Genomic DNA, 2,128 nt, shown 5'->3' with positions numbered 1-2,128 from the left:
GATTGCCCAATTGTTCAAGAGAAATATCATCTTTACGATGTTTTTGTTGGAAGAAGAAGAAGATTTTATTTCATTTGCCACACAAAATACAAGAGTATGATCCCCTATTTATACTAAAATAGAGTGACCACTCACATAATTTGCTTATTCAAGAATACTGAATGCTCACATAATTGCTTATTCAAAACTTTGTAACTTACAACCTTACAACTTTCATCTTCCACAATTTAAGGCTCATAAAACTTGTTATTATTATTTTTCTAATTAATATCTAACATCCTCCCTTAATTGGAAAATTCTTCTGCACACCAAGTCTTGCTCGCAATCTTCGAAAATCTTCAAATTTGAGAGGCTTGGTGAAAATATCCGCAACTTGATCTTGAGTTTTCACATGAGTCAATTCTACTTCTTTCTTGGTAATGCACTCTCTAATGAAATGATACCTTGTATCTATATGCTTACTTTGTTCATGGAACACCGGATTCTTGGCAAGCTCTTGTGCAAATCTATTATCAACATAGATCTTTGTGCTTTCCTTTTGCAACAACTGAAGTTCCTCCAACAATCTTCTTAGCCAAATGGCATGACATGTGCAAGAAATTGCAGCTACATACTCGGCTTCACAAGTAGAAAGTGTCACAATGCCTTGCTTCTTAGAACTCCATGTAAAAACACAATCACCCATAAAAAATACAAATCCGGTAGTACTTTTTCTATCATCAACATCTCCGGCAAAATCACTATCACAAAATCCCACAAGCTTATTGTTATTGGAGGGAGAATAAAACAATCCAAAATCAATTGTACCTTTCAAGTAACGAAGAATTCTTTTTGCGGCTTTTAGATGAGGAGAGGTAGGAGCCTCCATAAAGCGACACACAACTCCCACCGCATATAGAATATCGGGCCTTGTATTGGTTAGATACCTTAAACTCCCCACAAGACTCTTGAAGACCGTGGAGTCTACCTTCTCTCCTTCATCAAACTTTGATAACTTCAAGCCACCTTCCATAGGTGTGTTCACGGGATTGCAATCAAGCATATTAAATTTCTTCAACACTTCTTTTGTGTAGCTTTCTTGTGAGACAAAGATATCATTCTCCATTTGCTTCACTTCCATTCCCAAGTAATATGACATGAGTCCCATATCTATCATATCAAATTCACGAGACATGGACTCCTTGAAGTCTTCAAACAAATTTGGGTTATTGCCGGTAAAGATAAGGTCATCCACATAAAGACAAATAAATAAGACATCACCATTATTAAAATTTTTAACATAAAGAGCATACTCATTTTGACAACGGACAAACTCATTGTCTTGGAAGTACTTGTCAATGCGAGTATTCCATGCCCTCGGTGCTTGCTTTAGACCATACAACGCCTTGTTCAATTTCAAGACTTTTCCTTCTTGACCTTCGATGACAAAACCCATTGGTTGTTCAACATAGACATCTTCTTCAAGATAGCCATTTAGAAATGCCGATTTTACATCAAGCTAAAAAATTCTCCACTTCATTTGAGCTGCCAAGGAAATAAAAAGACGAATGGTTTCCATGCGGGCAACCGGTGCAAACACTTCATCATAATCAACTCCATATTGTTGCTTATAACCTTTAGCTACAAGTCTTGCTTTGTGTCTCTCAACCTCTCCTTTTGCATTCTTCTTGATTTTGAACACCCATTTGACTCCAATTGCTTCATGACCTTTGGGAAGGCTTGATAACTCCCAAGTGTTGTTCTTCTCAATGGCTTTGATTTCTTCTTCCATGGCTTGTCTCCACCTTTTGTCTTTCATTGCTTCATCAAAGTTTAAGGGTTCACTGTCAACAAAAAGACAAAACAAATCATTTATAACTTCAGTTTCATCATATAATTCTTGAATATTTCTCATTCTTCTTGGCCTTTCACTTGAACTCCCTTCGGAAGATGATGAGGCTTCATTGGTTGAAGGAGTTGGTGAAAGTGCTGGAGTTGAATCATTTGGAGTCAAGGCTTCTTCATCTATTTCTTCAAAGTACGGGAAAAAATCATAAGTGTCTTCTTTCTCCTCCCAATTCCATGTGCCTTCTTCATAGAACTCGACATCTCGGCTCACAATTGTTTTTCCATTGTTTGGATTGTACAA

At 36.9% G+C, this 2,128-nt stretch overlaps 1 protein-coding gene across 1 annotated transcript; it reads right to left on the bottom strand.

Annotated features, from left to right (window-relative positions):
• Positions 1-271: 271 nt before the first annotated feature.
• LOC114386262 (uncharacterized mitochondrial protein AtMg00810-like) lies at positions 272-1,174 on the bottom strand. The gene has a single exon (XM_028346227.1). It carries the CDS (start codon positions 1,172-1,174, stop codon positions 272-274), a length of 903 nt encoding a protein of 300 aa, XP_028202028.1.
• Positions 1,175-2,128: the final 954 nt, after the last annotated feature.

Source organism: Glycine soja, chromosome 15, assembly GCF_004193775.1.
Source record: "Glycine soja cultivar W05 chromosome 15, ASM419377v2, whole genome shotgun sequence".
In the NCBI taxonomy this organism is placed as follows: Eukaryota; Viridiplantae; Streptophyta; class Magnoliopsida; order Fabales; family Fabaceae; genus Glycine; species Glycine soja.
Note: the sequence above shows the minus strand (reverse complement) of the source record. Positions and strands in the feature narration are given on the sequence as shown.